General features: G+C 39.7%; 1 protein-coding gene across 2 annotated transcripts in view; it reads right to left on the reverse strand.

The window, feature by feature from the left end:
- adam12b (ADAM metallopeptidase domain 12b) overlaps positions 1-16,630 on the reverse strand; it is an 84,715-nt gene that overhangs the window by 35,865 nt on the left and 32,220 nt on the right. For both annotated transcript variants that reach the window (XM_088012818.1, XM_088012819.1), the window contains exons 4-10: positions 8,086-8,164; positions 5,172-5,248; positions 4,262-4,451; positions 2,509-2,574; positions 1,618-1,689; positions 1,060-1,229; positions 756-840 (exon numbers count right to left, since the gene is read on the reverse strand). In XM_088012818.1, coding sequence (XP_087868944.1) covers positions 756-840; positions 1,060-1,229; positions 1,618-1,689; positions 2,509-2,574; positions 4,262-4,451; positions 5,172-5,248; positions 8,086-8,164 — 739 coding nt within the window. The remainder of the gene's footprint in view (positions 1-755; positions 841-1,059; positions 1,230-1,617; positions 1,690-2,508; positions 2,575-4,261; positions 4,452-5,171; positions 5,249-8,085; positions 8,165-16,630) is intronic.

Here is a 16,630-nt window from a genome sequence, read left to right on the forward strand (position 1 = left end):
AGTATGGCTTGAGAAATAGATCATTTCCTCCCTGCCCTCCCACTGCTTATTTGGCCTTTTAATCCCAATACAGACCATCTGCTATATGCAAGTAATGGGGGGAAGACAAACATCTGGAAAAGCCTCATCACAGCGAACCAGCCAGCAGAAATCCCACTCTTTGATGGGGTGTACACATCTGGGCTTAGTCATAATGGCATTGGGCTGATAACCACTTTGCACCGGTCTCAACAGCTAGAAGCAAATTTACATTGTGTAGTGACACTCCGGTAGAGGTGACGCACAGTTGCGTATACGAATCCATTTAGATTCCAACCCTCCGAAAGAAGCAAACTAAACAATTCATCAGTTCTCATAAAAATGGAAATGCAGTCGTGTTCAAAAGCCGCCGGCTTTAATTTGAGAAAGTGCTCCGCGAGATCGACATCCGGCCGCTTGTCCGCCGCTCCGACACAAAGTCCCACCCGTTTCCAGGCGGCCGTTGCCTTGGTATCTCGCAGCCCGACCGAAGGAGTTCCAAATTAGCGCTTGTTCTTCGTGTATGTGTGGGCGCGATAATGTCAAACCGGTAAGCCAGCATGCAAATCATGACGTCCTTCAGGACCCTAAAGCGACTCTCTAGCAAACGACGAACACCTGGCGGCTCGTGTAAATTACAGCTGGATCGTGTTAGGCTGCCGAATCTGGACAAAGCCTCCTCTGACACAGATCTTGCAGAAAAAAGTTGGGGTCAAGGGACAGCGCTTTACACTCACCATGACAATGCCTCCGGACTGCTCCACTGTGCACATGCTCATAATGGGCGCCATGCCGATGGTGGTGCCCTGGAAGTAAACGCCGCTGCAAAGTAACATAGAAGTAGAGACGTGTGTTTTAGTGTTTTGCAGAGCAGATGGTGTTTACACAGGCCTAATGTGCTGAAAGAGCCAGAGTTTCTTGTAATCTCTACTCACTGCATTTGTCTAATTCTCACCTTTGTTGGACAGTTTTTCGTTCTTATAAGGCTTTGTTTATTGACTGAGAATTAACATTTTTTTCCACTTTTAATGTTGGGGTTACCTTATGAGCTGAGCGTTGTCGTGAGGCTTCTGGGGCAGAAGCTTCACCTTCCTCCAGTCTAGGAACTCGTGTAAGGTGGTGAAGGGATCTTGAGTGATGGGACATTTATCGGAGTCACTCCACACCTCCAGACCCACCAAAGCCACCCTGATGTTGAGCGCCCTGTAAAACTGAGGAGGAGGATGGCGCAAAACAGAGTCAGATTTAAGTTTTTGGTGTCCTAAACGCTTCATACAGATTTGCCAAACACAATAATTTGTGTTTTCCTTTAGTTGCTTATTATCTAAATCATAAAACTACATTTTCTTTCTTGTTTTTACACAATCAGAGTATGTCTTTTCCATTTCTATATCAGTGCCTCCTAAAATAAATCCATCTGCCTACTGCGCGTTCTAGCAATAGACACGCAGCTCTGGCTCAGGTCGTAGGCAGCTGCTTTAACGAGAAATTAATATATCACGCCGTCCCTTCTCATTAATCTCTGCTGCCAACAAAATTTCTATTTTAAAAAAAGTGATTTATGCCTCACCCACAAAGAGGGGGGAGCACATGTTTTACCTTGTCCACATAATTGGCTATCTCTGCAAGCCGCTGTTTGACTTTCTCCAAGTCTCTCCCCTGTTTCTGGAACTGAAAAAAAAAAGAAAAAAAAAGAAAGACAGCAGGTTAGCCATGGGACAAATTTACATCCGCAAGAAGCCGGTGCTTCGTGACAACATAATGGAGGACATCGTTTTACGATCCAAAAACTATGAAGTACCACAGCACACACGCAAATGCAGGATTTCGCATTAATGGCTGCTTTAAATATTCCAAGTTTGTGTTTTTTTTTTTTTTTTTTTTTTTACTCTGTGTGTTAGGTATGTTTTCAAGCTGTGACCATCTGGATCTAGAAAAATCCCCCAGCATTACAGAGACGAATGGCGCGACTGCGGGGAAGCAGGTCTACTGGCAGACGTAACACGGCATTAAAGCTTTGGACGTAAACTAGAGAAAAGTCCCACCGTCTGTTTCCACCCTGCCGTGGATCCACCTGCACTTCAAATCTGAGCAGCACGCTAAATCCCTTATATTTTTTATTTTTTTGCGATTCCCTTTCTTTCCATTCAAGTCAATGGCATCAGCAGAGAGATAACAAGAGGAAACCACCACAATGAGCTTGTCCGCGCTTACGGGGTACTCTCCTATATCCTTGTCCTGTTTCCTGTCTGCCCTGCTGAGGAACTGAAAACAGACGTTCCTGCTGGCAATAAAAAAAAAAAAAATCTGCTGCCACAGAACCACAGTGGGTTGTTGCATACTCACCACATTCAGCAGCTTCCAGAGAGAGACCTGCTCTGCAGCTACAGTGGCTTACTGTGCTTCTTTATGTTTATGGCATGAGGGCATGCTGGGTTTTCAAAGCATTGCGGCTGAACGGTGTCAGGCAGAGAATAGTAGGGACATTACCTCTCTGTTGTCTGCGACGATAATCAGCTCCACGTATTTGGTCGTCTTCTGAGCATGCCTTTTATGCTGAGGGAGAACAATGAAAGAGGAATGCTAAAAGTTAGAAAAGCACTGCAATTTGAAAGTTTGGCGTGCAGGCTACATCTCAAAGCCTGCGGCATCCGAAAAGCCGTTTCTGCATGAATAATTTGATGATCAAAGGAAACAGCTTTTGGCTATCTTGTCACGAGAGGACTGATATCTCTGTCTAAGGGGAACATGGGGTTAGTCTGCATACAGTAGGTAAATTTGAAAAACGATAGCAATTTGAGCTGCATCTTTAATTTCAAAAGCAATAACATGCTTTATATTTTTTTCCTTTCAATTTTTGTATAGAATTTGCACATAAATCATTCATGGAACAATAAATATATTCATTTATTTTTTTCTTCTTACTTTCCATAAATATGAACTGGTTTATTTCTAAATTTTAAAAAAAAATAAAATAAATAAAAAGGTTCTTAGATTTTAGTTTGAAAGAAACAAATTTATTTCCAAGGAGCTCAGAATACATTCCTGTTTTGATGACTCAGTTAGGTTTTGTGGCTGTTAGACACATATTAGTGTAAAGATAAGGGCAAAAATGTTGCTGCTTTAGGTAAAGCGCAAAATCAGCGGGACTGTTGGCGTTCCTCAGCAGGTCTGACTTGTTCTGCATTTGCTGTAAATCCATTCATTTGCATTTGAGTGCCAAACATGTAGAAGCCAGGCAGGAGTCCAAGCAATTAGTCTTAGGTTTAAATTGGACAGAAATGTTGTAAAGGTGTTATTTCTTTTATCTAAATGAGACGCTTCAGAGGAACTGGCTTGGATATAAGGCATGTGCTGTGCAATGTGTTGCATTAAGTCCTACTTGTAATTCTAGGAAGATTCTTCAAGGAGTTCCTAAAGTTACAAGGAATTTCTTGAAGTTCTTGAAATCTCAATGGTTGCTTCCATTGAGATCTAAGCAATAAAGATCAGGTCCATTAGTGTGAAACAAAACTGCTTAATTACATTGCATTAGGAAATAAAAAAAAAAACAAAAAACAGTGATGAACTATTAGGGCAAGCGACAGGTAAAACTGGAAAAAATTGGTGTAAAGAAGCTTTAATCAAGATTGGCAGCAGCTTGAAGAAAGTTCCCTTAAAGTTTTGTCCCTGAAGAAGGTTTCTGCTTCTGGATCATGTTTTTTATTGATGCCAAAAAGAGTTTTAAACTGTATAAAGACAAAAAAAAGAAAACAAAAAGCTCAAGTGCAAATGAAAAAGTCCTAAACTTGAACTCATTTCCACACAAAATCCCCATATTTTCAGGCAGACAGACACAGTTCTGTTCTATGAACCCCTAAACTGAGATACTGTATAACTCTGGGTTCATTAAGTTCTGCACGAGGGTTAGCCCCACTTCCTGCCTCAAATGGAGTTTTTAATGTTTGGAAATACAAGCAGATGGATGCTGCACCTGCTCCACGCAAATTATCAGCCAAATGTTCTGCGCGGGCCCTTGATTCTGGGCTCTTAACACGAATGAAATGAGTGTCAAATCCAAAGCTATCCCCAAAGGAACCTTTCCAAATCTGTGGGATAGCCAACACGCTCGTCCTTGGTCAAATGCCTAATATTTAATCATAAGCTCAATAGTGGTTTTGTCAGGGATATTTGATGATGAAATGCTACAAAAATAATGATTTAAGACCTTTGGTTTGCAATAAAAACAACACAGTGAACTCACCCTGGTGTGAAAGGACTGGAAAGGGCTTTTGATGTGGCTTTCAGGGGCAACAGAGGACAAATTAAAGCCATGGCCGCAGGCTCCAGGGGTCACTTTGAGCTCTTCCACTCGGTAAATGAAGTGGGCCCCAGCGTCGTGGCCAGACACGGGCTCGATAATAAATGTCTTGTTTTCAAGTGCAACGAAGCCTCTGTAGAGAGAACATCCCAAGTAAGAAAACAGAACTTCAAAGCACGAGCACTTTCTCAAATGCCAGAATTGATTGAATGTGGCTGTCTCTAATGGAACAACCGAGGCAGCTCTTTGTCTACAATCTCACTTTTCCTGAGGCTACGAGAAAAAAAAAAAAAAAACCAAACATCTGAATCGTGTTTTTATTGAGCCACATGTTGCTGTGGTTAAAACTTATGACTTTGTAGATAAAAGGTCCACCATAAACGCAAATCAACTCAGATGCAGCAAAACATTTTTTTTGTTTTTACAAATGTAATTTCAACTCTCAAGCTGACACGCAAAACGTTTCATGTTCGTGAGCGGCTCCTGTGTTGCGAAAAGCAAACAGTCTGTTTCAAAGCTAAATGATTCGAGGGGGAGACAAAGCTGTGAATTTTACAACTCGGTAAAACGCTGCTTACAAAGAGACTGTAGAGAGCGATTCATCATTAGCAACAGGCAGATGCAAATTACTGTCAAAATGAGAGCAAATATGCTATAAAGGCCTCAGTGACAAATACGTTTGTGTGACAATTTTACTCCGTAGTTCACCGACAACAGCCTTAAGGGAAGCTTAAGAATGATTGGCTGCCGCGCTGAGTGACTTAAGTAACTCCAAACTCTGCAGCAGCGCACAGGACTGAAAGGGCAGCTTTACGTTGCATTCTGAATACAAAACGAGTCAAGCGTCGCTCACCGGAGTCCCAAGCAGGCACTGAGGGTTACGTCAGAGTTGGGATGCTCCCGCACTTCGCCGTGGTAGTAGCAGTTGTTCTAGAAAGAGATCGACAGACATCACATTTTTGGAGAGAGAAAACACTTTACACAAATCCCAATGGATAAACAAAATTTCAAAGCATGTACAATTTTGTTTCGTCTAATAAATGTGAAAAAGTTCGACTCCCTTTATGATTCACTTTTGGTAAAAAAATCAGAACGGGAGAAAAGGCGTTTGTCATTTCCTTTAGTGATGCGGTTGTCCCTGCTTGACTTTCAAAAGAGAAAAAGACAAAATGACATGATGCTTGTGCTGCCATACTCATGTTCCTCTCAATTAGAATGTTCTGCAGAGCAGTCTCTCTCCTTCTCCTCGCAATCAGGCACTTTGAAATTAATACAACACAGTCGAAGGGAAGGGCAGGAAAGCTGACATGCGTGTGAGACGACAGTAATATGCTAATAGTTTATCCTGCATCAATCCATCAGTCATCTAGTGGAAGCAAAAGGGCTTCCCACATCAAATAAACAATGTTTGCTTAACATGGAGACAGAAATACAACTTAATGTCTCTCACCTGCAGTAAACAGCTATCTTTGTTTTTTTTTTTTTTTTTTAAACTTTGAGTAACTCCAGATTTGTTTGGAGGTTAAATCTGACAGCTTGTGCGAGAGGGACTGGGACCAAAGTCGACTTCTGCCATCTGAAACCAACCCCAGTGCGAACAGCATTATACCACTTGATGTGAGTGTTGTTTTATGAACCAATAAATCAGACATGTTATTTACAGAATGGATGCTGGGGTTTTATGCAGGAACGCAACGTCAATGCTCTTCCTGTGTAAAAAAAACGTACTAAAAACCAAAGGTGCTGAGCATTTCCAGTGAAAGTAGAACATAAAAGTAAGACAATTAACATTTTTTGTTAACATTATCTCACTTTTTTATTAGGTAACTGTTGGTAGCGTTACCTCCCATCTCTGTTTACTGTGTAAGTAATAAATGACTTTGTATAATTAATATCTTAGTGAATGTCTTTTGGCGTTGGCAAGATCGGAAAGAGATATTTGTTGTTTTAAGATGGCAGAAGTTTGCTTTAGTTTTGACCAACTAATCTGAATTTACTCTTAATGTGGGCATCAGGAGCAGGTAATTTATCAACAACTTTTTAACTGAACTATCCGTCTAACTTCTGCCACCATTTCCCCATCTAAGACGCTGACCTTCAGAGGAAACACTTCTGTTTGTAAAGCTAAGCGGAGGTTAGTGATTCAGGTGCTGCTGTAATGACACCCATTAGTATAAAAGTATTACAGCCACAAAGGCTCCGCTCAGCTTGACCCAGATTAGCTCGGCTCTCCAAAAGAAGAAGAAGAAGAAGAAGAAGAAGAAGAAAAAGAAAAAAAAACATCAGGCAGATTGTTTTTCAAGAGGTGCAAAAGGAAACTTGACCTCTGACCCCCATCTTGGCTCAACCTTTTTGAAGTCAGAGCAGGAGGATTTTGGATAATTAGAGTTTCTTCTTACATCGGACCAGTTCAGACTGAGGCTGAAAAAAATGTCCAAGCGGGGAGCAGGATGTGATGGGCAAAAACGAGTCCGACCCAGTATGAATCCCATCATTAGAGGACTATTTCTAGGACATGTTTGAAACACTGTGTTGTTAGGAGAAGCTTTAAGAAATGAAGGGTGCAGTGCTGCGTTGTCTTTGCGGGTGAAATATTTCCGTTAGTTTACATTTATGTTGTTTCCTTTTACTGATTCCTAAAATTAGTATGTGACTGGTGACTTCTGCTGAAAGGTTGCGTTTTATGAAGGCCGTTTTATACAACACAGCATGTCCAGACGCTTGCACCATCCATCAATTGAATATAAACTGCGAGAAAGAGAGAGAGAGAGAGAGAGAGAGAGAGAGTACGTCTCTGTGTGGGGAAAAGAAACTTTGTGTATGGCATTCACGTCTAAACTACAAAACTGCCGCTTCAAGCTGTGCGCGACCTGTTAAAATGTCCTCACAGCTGTTCGCTCAAACACTGTCATTTCAGTCCAACTGAGACACAAAAGGCCAACAGACAAATGTTGTTATAAAGCAGGACTTTTGAATGCCATAAATCACAGGTTTCTGTAACGGCAAGGAGCTGTTTCTCCCCCGTCGGATGGTGTTAATAAAAGCAATCTGGAGCCAAGCAAGGTGAAATATCACCAGAGAACAATAGTCTGGCTCCATTATGTGAGCTGATTTCAGTGAAGTACCATCAATTCAAAATGAAGAACCATCTTTTATTTACTTAAAGCTCGTCTTAAAACCCATCTATTTTACTTGGCTTTCAACTCTAGCGGGATCTAGTTTTAAATTGTATGTTTTTGTTTTTAAACTGTAAGTTTTTATTTTATGGGTTTTTTTTATTGTTATGTTGTGTTTTGATGTACAGCACTGTAGTTGTTTTAAAGTGCTTTATAAATAAAGTTGGTATTGTATGGTATGGTATATTCAACCTCCCCCTCCACCCCAAAAAAAAAAAAAAAACTCAGTCAAGCAGAGCAAAACAAGCGCTTCGAGCTAAAAGAGGATTTCATGACAAATCCTGATGGCGATGCTGGCTGAAAAACAACGAGCACGAAACGCAGCTTATCATCAAATAGGCCACACAATATCTACACCGTGTCCGGTTTGCAACAGTCGGGATGTTAAGTCCACTTGACTTAAGAATGCAGGACTTTTAGTTTGCTTTTATCTAAAATGATTCCCTTCAACCGCCCCTCACCACCAAGACAAAAAAAAGAAAACAAACAAAAAAAAACATCTGTCTTTTTGAACATTTTTCGACAATGTCTCTACTGAGCATTGCACCATGTCAACTTGATGTGACCACAAGCCCTGGAGTTTCAGCGTACCGTGAAGTTGTGAGTACCAGTGACTGCACTTCCATCCTCCCTGTAATGTGTCTCGGTGTAGTGGCTCGCAAAAAGACCCCTGAGAAGAGAAGGGAAGAGAAAGAGAACAAAAATAAGATGCTAAGAATTTAAAGATGAAATTACCAGGAGTCACATCATTTTCTTTTTTTTTTTTGTTTTTGTTTAATTTCTGTTCCCAAAATCATTTTACTGGTAAAACAGCATTTAGAAAAATGTGAAACACAAGTAAATCCCAATTACTCTTTCCATTGGTTTTCAAAGGGCTATAGTATTTAAAAAAAAGTTTTGTTTGTTTTTTAAGGTGCACCTACATATCTTTCACAAAATTACTTTTGCAGCAAAAAAAAAAAAAAAACTTAATGTGAACATGCCGAATGGATTTGTATTTTCAGTGACACAGAAAAGGAATGTAATGAGCCCTTTACCTATGGGAAGCTAATCTATGCAGGAAGCACACCAGAGCTCAGAGGAGCTCAGATCCAAAACACAGTCACATTGAGATTAACAACTTGCAACACTGTGACTATAAAATGACTTAAGACTTGGATTTAAAGGACTAGCGACCTGCCAAGGTTGCAAAGCCCGTCTCGCCCAGTGAGCACTGGAGATGAGCACCAGCCCACCTGTGTCCCTGCAAGGATAAGCAGGCACAGACAATGGAAGAACCAACCCAAACCTGAAGGAAAAGGACACGACGCAGTTTATGCTTCAGCAAAGACACGTGGTCCAAGCACTGAGTAAACAACCAGACCCCCGAGGCGACTGCAGCAGTTATTTGTCACAATAAAGTTTACCAGGTGAGAAAATGTTTTCTCGTACAGCTGTACATTCGCTGTTGTCTGACATCTTGTTAAATCGGTTATCTTCAAATGATTCTCCTGCATGTTTAGCCATAATAATTACCAAATGAAGGAGCGTTTTTGACTGCTTATGGGGCACCTATGGTCAGAAATTGTTGCAAATTCTTTTTCAGTGTTTACTCCAACCTTAACTTGTGTCTTAGGGCTGTATGGCATGCTGTTGTGAAACAAACTTAAAGAGTTTGATATTGCTAAACCGAGCTAAACAAGGAATGACGATGTGTAGAAAAGTGACACTTTCAACATCAGACAGCTTTTTAATCCAATTATTTTGGTGAGACAGATGTTGTAACAAATAGGGCTGATATATATGTGACCATCAGGTTAATAACACTCTACAGAATTAGCTTTTTTCTATCACAAATTGTGTTTTAGCACTACAGTGAACTACAAAGTTCACAACAAAGAGCTTTTCAACGCCTCTGCAGGGTTGCGGTTTGTTACGTCTCCAAGCTACTGCTCTCAGACAATATTTTTTTTCTGACTTCCTCCTTCTAACTGGATAAATGAATGTGTAAATCTATATAACATAAAAGAAAGTCAAATTAAAGACATAACTTAATGCTGCAACTCTTCAGCTTAACCTTAGCAGCCTTGTGCTTTTTTTCTTTTTGCCACTTTTGAATTTTAGTCATGTAAATTAATTTAACCACGGTGACCTAAAAACCCGGACACCAAATGCAAAGTTGTGAACATAATGAGATATGACCTTTATGTGTGCTTAATTTTTAGCATATTCCCTATGTGTTCTTGAGCCTTCAGCAAGAGTCAAATCTTCGCTTTAGCAGTAATCTTGTGCATGTGCATGTCTGTGGACAAACTGTAAAGCCATGTTCATGTATTTTCTCCCTCCTCGGGGCATGAACAGATGGACACAGAGAGCCCCACCCCGAGGGTTGGCAACAGGGCTGGAGGAACACCCACAGTTTGCAGCTGCATAATCACAGTGACATCAGGCATGATGATTTCCGGATGTGTGCGTTACTGACAAAACACATAGGAGAGGTGAAAAAGATTAAACAACAAAAGATGGACAACCAAAACTAGACCGAAGGGGTTTCCAAGGGAAATTAGGCAGTCAGTTGTAGTTTGTTGAGAGCTAAGCAGAACCCACAGACACAAGAGGAGTTGGAGAGGATTTAGGAGCTGGTATGCAGAGGGAATCACAGATATCCCTCAAAGCTGCTTCATCCAAAACAGCTTCAGTGTCCCAAAAAAAAAAAAAAAAAAAAAACAGCATCAGATGAAACTAGATTATTCCAAATCGCTTTTTTTAGTCTTCTGGACCGGTTAATATCTTTGCTGTATATTTAAAGCTCAATTCAGAATAGGATCAGTCATTTGCGGTCCAAGCATTAACACATTTAACTTTATTAAATACTTAGCGTGACCTTAATGGGCTTTATCGTCTCATTACCAACCCCCTAAACCAAATCTGATAAACCCAACAGCCAGTAATCACTTTGATGAGCACTGTATATGTCTCATTAAAAATGCACCGACACATCGGAGCTTTGGCATAGGTTTAAAAAAGACCAACGCCTAAAAATAATCCAGTTGAAAAGAGGAGATAAATAGAGCTTTGACAACAATTACTCATAGATATTTAACCTAAAAAAAAAAAAAGGGAAAATCAGAAACCTCTATTAGTAGTAAAGACGGGATTTGTGTCACTTTGGTTAATTCCAAGCAAATGCTCATGTTGGGAAAGCCAGCTTAGGGCAGCACGGTCCGTCGTGACAGACTACCAGTCGTAGAGGCATGGCAGGATTTACATGATGGAATCTCCCTGTAATCAACCCCTTGGCAAGGCTACACAGAGTTTATTGGGGCCACGGGTGTCTACGGTGGGTTTGTAAAGAGTTTCCTCTGGCCTCTCTGCTTGTACTCCAGCTCTGCGGTGTGGAACTGTGTTTTATGTCGCTGGGGATCAGATGTTTATGGTTTCCATTTGCTCTAATGTTGCCCCTATCCAACACTTCTTGTAGACATTATTAAATCCGGAGTTGCTGGACCAGTGCAAACCTTTTAAACGGGACACGGTTTTCGTTGCAGTTCAGCATGTGTTGGAAAAAGAGGAAATAAGCAAGAGCAACAAATCCAGAGTCATCCACACTTTAAAACAGTGATGTTTTCTTTAAGACTCTTTAAGGAACGCTCTCTCAATTTCTGATTGGTGTAAAGGTAAACTACCTGCCTGCATATCCGTCTTTGTCAGGATAAACATGCAGCCAATCAATTCTAATTTAGACCGAAGACACATTATGAATAAAGGCCTGAAAATTACCCAACTTCTCAGCAGAAAACTTGCATCATTTTAATTTACTTTGAACTTTTTTTTTTTTTTTTACAAGAGACAGGTGATGGAATTTATGAATAACATTAAAATCCTCACGGCTTGATGGATTTGCAAAGCTTTTGCTTCTTGATATTTGTGTCAGCATCACTCTATATTTTATTATTGTATGAGCTATAAAGTAACTTAACCTCAGTCATAAAGAGTTGTGCAGTAAAATATCGTCATATTATAGCCATGGCACATTTTGTGGAAAGCTTTTCAAGTAAATTACTCTTTTACTCTGTAGCAAAGCTCACACTGAACATAGTTGAAAATCCAATCTTTTTAGTACACAAAAAACAAAAATATGCTATGTAATTTTCTTATTTTTAAATAAAAATGATGGATGGATATCTGTAATTCTGTTGTCGAAACTTTGTGCAACACCAGGCTGCCAACAGGACAGAACTTATTCTTCTTCAATAAGATTTCACAAGGTTAGAGCAAACAGAGAGGGATGTTTGACCATTCGATTTTGCATAATCTCTCCGTCCTCCTCTCTCTTTAGCCACCCACAGGTTTTTAATAGGATTTTAGTCTGGAGACTGCAGTGAGTCATAGAAGAAGGTTGACTTAGTTTATGGAAAAAATTGCTTCATTGCTCAACTGGTCATGTGTTTCGGATTTAGTCGTTATCCTGCCGAACGACCAAATGACGACGCATTTTTAATTAAAAGTGGAGTTTATGACTGTTTTTGTTTAAAACTCACCATTTAAATCTGGTATTACAAAGAGTTCACAAAGCAGTGTGGGAAGCAGGCCACGTCAACAAACTTTCTTTGATTATATCTGTGATGGTAGTTGTTTTTTTTCTGTTTTTTTTTTTTTTTTTTTTTCAGACATACCTGTAGAAAAGCTGCCTGGTCTGTGGTTAATCTAGTGCAAGGGTCCTCAAGTCCGGGGCCCGAAGGCCGGTGTCCTGCAACGTTTAGATGTGTACCTGGCCCAAAACACCTGAATCAAATGACTGAATCACCTACTAAGTGCAGTCATAATTATTAGGCATAATTATTTGACTAGGGTATGAAGAACGCACACGGTTGGAGGTACAAACTATGATTTTGCCGACTGAATCAATGCATTCAAATTAAATGCTGGATTTTTCCAGAGAGTGACAAAGTGAAAACCGAGATAAGTTGTTTCTCTTTTGGACTCGCCACAAGATGGAACAGCACAGCCTTCGACATTCTCTTAAAGTAATGGATGAAGTACTTTTCACTAGGTAAAAGAGCTGAAGATTAAAAAAAAAAGAAAAGAAGATTGATTGATTGATTGATTGATTGATTGATTGATTGATTGATTGATTGATTGGATGGAAATCCATGCCACACTTAAGTTTTTAACACGATATATCACATTCCCCTCATTAGATAAATATGTGGTCTATCATATAAAATCCCTGATAAAATACAATGAGGTTTGCAGCTGACTTTGATAAATGTTCATAATACTCTCATGATATTAGCACTTTTGCAAAGGCACTGAAACTAAACACTTTGGTTCATAAACAAATTATAAAATCTGCAGGTGAGTCATTTCTCATGTATAAAGAATTTGAATCATTCCATGCAAAAATACCCCAACATTTATAGAATAGTCTCTATTTATCAATAGGACTCATTGCCTCTGAATGTGCACATTGTTCATTAAGCATGGTCTCACGTCTAATTAACAATGCACCATTAGTTGCCCAGGTTAATTGTGATAAATGGCAAGCTCATTAGGAGCTTCCTTTGGGAGGCAGCAAATGCAGTTATTTGCCTTAAAAATAATCTCCCATCTCTTTAGTTCCACACCTCGCAAATAGCTTCTTAGAGCTCATTTACCTTGTCTGGAAATTTATTTACCACATAAACTACTAATTGTTTTGCAAAAAAAAAAAAAAATGATAGTGGGTAGTAAACAGATGATACTTATGTCATCTGTTTATATATTTAAATATATTTGGAGGCAGATGCATCATCCACTCCCTCTGTGCGGTGAAATTCACAAAGTAATTTAAATGGTTGTTGCAAAACCGCTTTCCTAGCTATTAATACTAGTAATGCTAGAGTTCACAGTATTCAGCATCAGGATAGCAAAAAAAAAAAAAAACCCTCATTAAAGCGGAGCAGAGCGAGTCCTCCTTCCCACCTCTTTTGCATAAAACAAACTGACAGATCTGACTTGCTGCCATATCCAAAATTATGGCAGCAAGAACTGAACAAAACACATGCTTTTATGAGTCCAATTTGAAGAACACATCGAATCTTGTAGACACTGATTCGCTACAACAGCATAATCGTTGAAGCTTGCTTGCTCAAACGCATCAGTGAGCCTCTCATCATCGTCTCTCTCTCTCTCTCTCTTCCTCCCTGGCATTCAGACTGTACAATGTTCAGTCCACATATAAGGTGCAGAGGCATATTTACATATCTGTGGAGCTGCACCCCATGTAGTAATTCACCATTACATGGATCTCTTTGAGCATGAAATCATTTGAGAGGAATGTGACTCCTCTCTGCTTCCTTTGAAGACTGTTAACTTCAGCGATTTCATTTAAGCTCCTCTTTCCCCCCCACAAGCCTAACCCAGAGCCTTCCTGTATGGCTGCTGCTACTGATGTTAGCATATGTCATTTTAAAATAAGTCTTCCCTAGTACAAGGGAGTGAGATCAAGAGGAGAGGAGTATCTGAAGAGGTGTGGCTGAAAAAGTCTAATTCTATTTCCGCATACAGCTGCACTCCAAATTGATTTACATACAGCTCAGTGTCCTCTCAGCTTATCCTCAACTGTGGTGGGTGCACCAGGGTGGGTAAAGCCGGCCAAACCACAGCAAAGTGAAAAGAGACCGGGATGAAGACCAAAGGAGCAGAGGAACTGAGACAGAAAAAGAAAACTAAAAATGTAAAGGCATAGACATGTGGTAGAGCTCTACTACTTGAGTCAATTTTCAACCTTTTCTGTCTCTTTAATTATATGTAAGAAAGAGGAAAATCAGATTCTAGGATGCAAGACTTCCAATTAGATTTGCTCATACAAATAGAAAAAAATAAAAAATCCAACATTGCTTTTGTGATACCGTTGAGGTTTGGGAAATCTGGATGCAGTTCTTGGAATAAATGCAGCATCATCCCTCCTTCTGTACCCCCACCTTCACACAGAACCGCACTACATACTGTAAATGCTCAACACCCACATCCACCACCAGTGGAAAAAGAGGACCTTTAATGTTTTGGCTTATTTGTCTGTGTGTGTACACTGATGTGGATGCGTGTGTGTTATGTACTTGGAACAACAGGAGTTGCTAAGCAAGTTGCTAAGTTGCAGCAAAATGCAAGAAAACTTGCCTGGGGTGTAACTGACCTAACTGTTTTCACCCTAATAGGAACCTGCAAGTCATGCCACCCTGGGCAGAGAGCCATCCTGCTTAGAATCAAAAACACTGCCACTGCAGCGATCAATGCAAATCCGTCAAATATATGTTAATTTCTGTAAAAAGCGTTGACCAAATTAGCTGACCAGCTGACTGACCAAACAAGCATCCTGGCTGCTACCAGCAAGGCTGAAAAGTCACATTAATGAGAGCAGAAGAAAACTCATTAGAAACCCTCCAGCAGGCAGCAGATGAATATCAAACAAGCAAGCTGCTGAGGGAAGCTTATTTAAATACTAACCAAAGCAAAGTTACTGTAGCCCCATAACGAGTTGGGATCTCTTATTGCTAAGCTGAAAGTCACTGAGAAAGTATGTCATTCAGTTTTAAATCCTTCAGCAGCAACTTCACAAAGGTCCAGATTATGATGCTTGCCCTGAAATAACACTTGGATACCAGGAAAATCAAAAAAAGATTAAACCCAGAGAAATGTCTATTGAATTTGCTTCCAGAAATATAATAAAATAGAAGGGCACTGTGGATATTAATGTGCCAGTGACTCTGTTTCAGCCTGATTATGTTAAATTCAGATGATCAGCAGCAGAGCTCTAACCTGACCTCATTCTACTGATGCTCATATGCAAATAAAAACTTCCCTTTTGCCTTTTTTAGTCCCCAGGAAGGAACAAGCTTGTTCACAAACTTTAGTTTGTCTGTGTGTATAGGCTCAGGCTTGTGACCTTCATTCGTGATGCTTTCCTATCACACACAAATCAATTAGTGATCACGTTGATACAAAAATCCACACAGGGAGAAAGAAGGTCCTCTTCTCTAAAGAAACAGAGATGGGTGATAAGTCATGGCACAGAGTGACATCTGTCCAAAAATAACAACATCCCAAAGAACAAAACTGTATTTGATAATAAACTGCAGAGACATTTGCTGCATCACTGAGCATACAGTGTCTTTCTTAAATGCTTGACTTGTTGCCGCAGAAAATGAAACTCTAGGTTGCTGTCAGTTTTGACCGGTGGAGGCTCAATATTGAATGGAGAGGTATGACAATGAAATCAAGGTTGAAGTGGCTTTATTTCTGTACTGCAGGCCATGTGCACACCAACACCATTACATGCTGAAGGGCAACTTTCTGCTTTTTATACCCCTGAGTGGTTTACAGGAAGAAATGATGAAACAGGGGATACCAGAAATTAAGAGAGAGACAATAATTTACACAAACCAAACACCAAAGAGAACAGATAGTACTAGGGCTGGACAATAAATCAACAGCAATATATATCGCAATTCGCAGTGGATACATGATCAGTATCAATAGATAATACATCTAATAGAATATTCAATATGGAATATTTACTGAACTCCGATCTAGAACCGCAAAGCGGTGATCAAAGCAAAGTCAGCCAACTCACTCTCTTACTCTTTGGTTACCTAGCAACAACTGCTGAGTAACTTGCACCACCACAGTTTCAGGTTTGGTCACTGTGCCTCATATCTGCTTAAAAACAAAAATAAACAACGGCATGGAGCAATAATCAATAATTATCAATACTGACAATTGATACTGACTGATGCAAAAGAGTTATATCGTGATAAGTTTTTCAGTCCAATATGGTCAAATTAAATATTTACATAAACCATGAACAAGTCAAAGATCAGTCAAAATAATAAATCAAATGTAGCATAACTCTTCCAAGCATTATCCCTCCTAATCTAAGCTTTTAAGCAGCCCATGTAGAACATGTCTCCATTTTCCTGCCCTGCCCTGATGAGGACACGGACCAGGAAGAAGTGAGTGCCTGTTCCACTAAAGACTTGATTTGTTAAACTCATGAGTTAAGTCAACAACAACAACAACAACAAATATATATATATATATATATATATATATATATATATATATATATATATATATATATATATATATATATATATATATATATATATATATATAT

Source organism: Poecilia mexicana, unplaced genomic scaffold (assembly GCF_051168715.1).
Source record: "Poecilia mexicana isolate PSO_F unplaced genomic scaffold, ASM5116871v1 scaffold_15, whole genome shotgun sequence".
Classification (NCBI taxonomy): domain Eukaryota; kingdom Metazoa; phylum Chordata; class Actinopteri; order Cyprinodontiformes; family Poeciliidae; genus Poecilia; species Poecilia mexicana.